General features: G+C 39.3%; 1 protein-coding gene across 1 annotated transcript in view; it reads left to right on the top strand.

Annotated features, from left to right (window-relative positions):
* LOC119586845 (peroxisomal sarcosine oxidase-like) overlaps nt 1–519 on the top strand; it is a 43,783-nt gene that overhangs the window by 31,350 nt on the left and 11,914 nt on the right. Inside the window, exon 8 of the mRNA XM_037935572.1 lies at nt 305–458. Coding sequence (XP_037791500.1) covers nt 305–458 — 154 coding nt within the window. The remainder of the gene's footprint in view (nt 1–304; nt 459–519) is intronic.

Below are 519 nucleotides of genomic sequence, written 5' to 3'. Positions count from 1 at the left end.
ATGGGAAAAGAAGGGAACATTACGGACCAGAAATAAGATAACTCGATATTACTAACCGGAATGTAAAATAACTTGACATTATTATTATTAATTATTGAATTGCCAACCAGACTATAAGTTCACTCCGCATTACTAACAACAATATAAGATCACTCGATATTGCTAACCAGAATATATATTATTATTATTAATTATCAAATTACTAACCAGAATATAAGATCACTCGACATCACTAACAAGAAAAAATACAATAAACCGCATTCTTCCCAAATTTACCCCGGCACATTTTTCTCACGTGTCTCAAACAGCTGTGCTTCCACGGAGGGCCAGAAGTGCATCCTGATCAGCGAGATAAAGGTGACTTCGCGGAGATAAGGGAGAGAGTGATGCTGTATGTCAAGGAGAAATTCCCTTGCCTCGACCCTCAGCCTGCGATTGAGGAATCTTGCATGTACACGGTAGGTTGTTGAGCTCGTTAAGGGTATGCGAGGTCGGTTATTATATGGGGTGGTCAGATCT

This window comes from Penaeus monodon, chromosome 22 (assembly GCF_015228065.2).
Source record: "Penaeus monodon isolate SGIC_2016 chromosome 22, NSTDA_Pmon_1, whole genome shotgun sequence".
Taxonomy (NCBI): domain Eukaryota; kingdom Metazoa; phylum Arthropoda; class Malacostraca; order Decapoda; family Penaeidae; genus Penaeus; species Penaeus monodon.
Note: the sequence above shows the minus strand (reverse complement) of the source record. Positions and strands in the feature narration are given on the sequence as shown.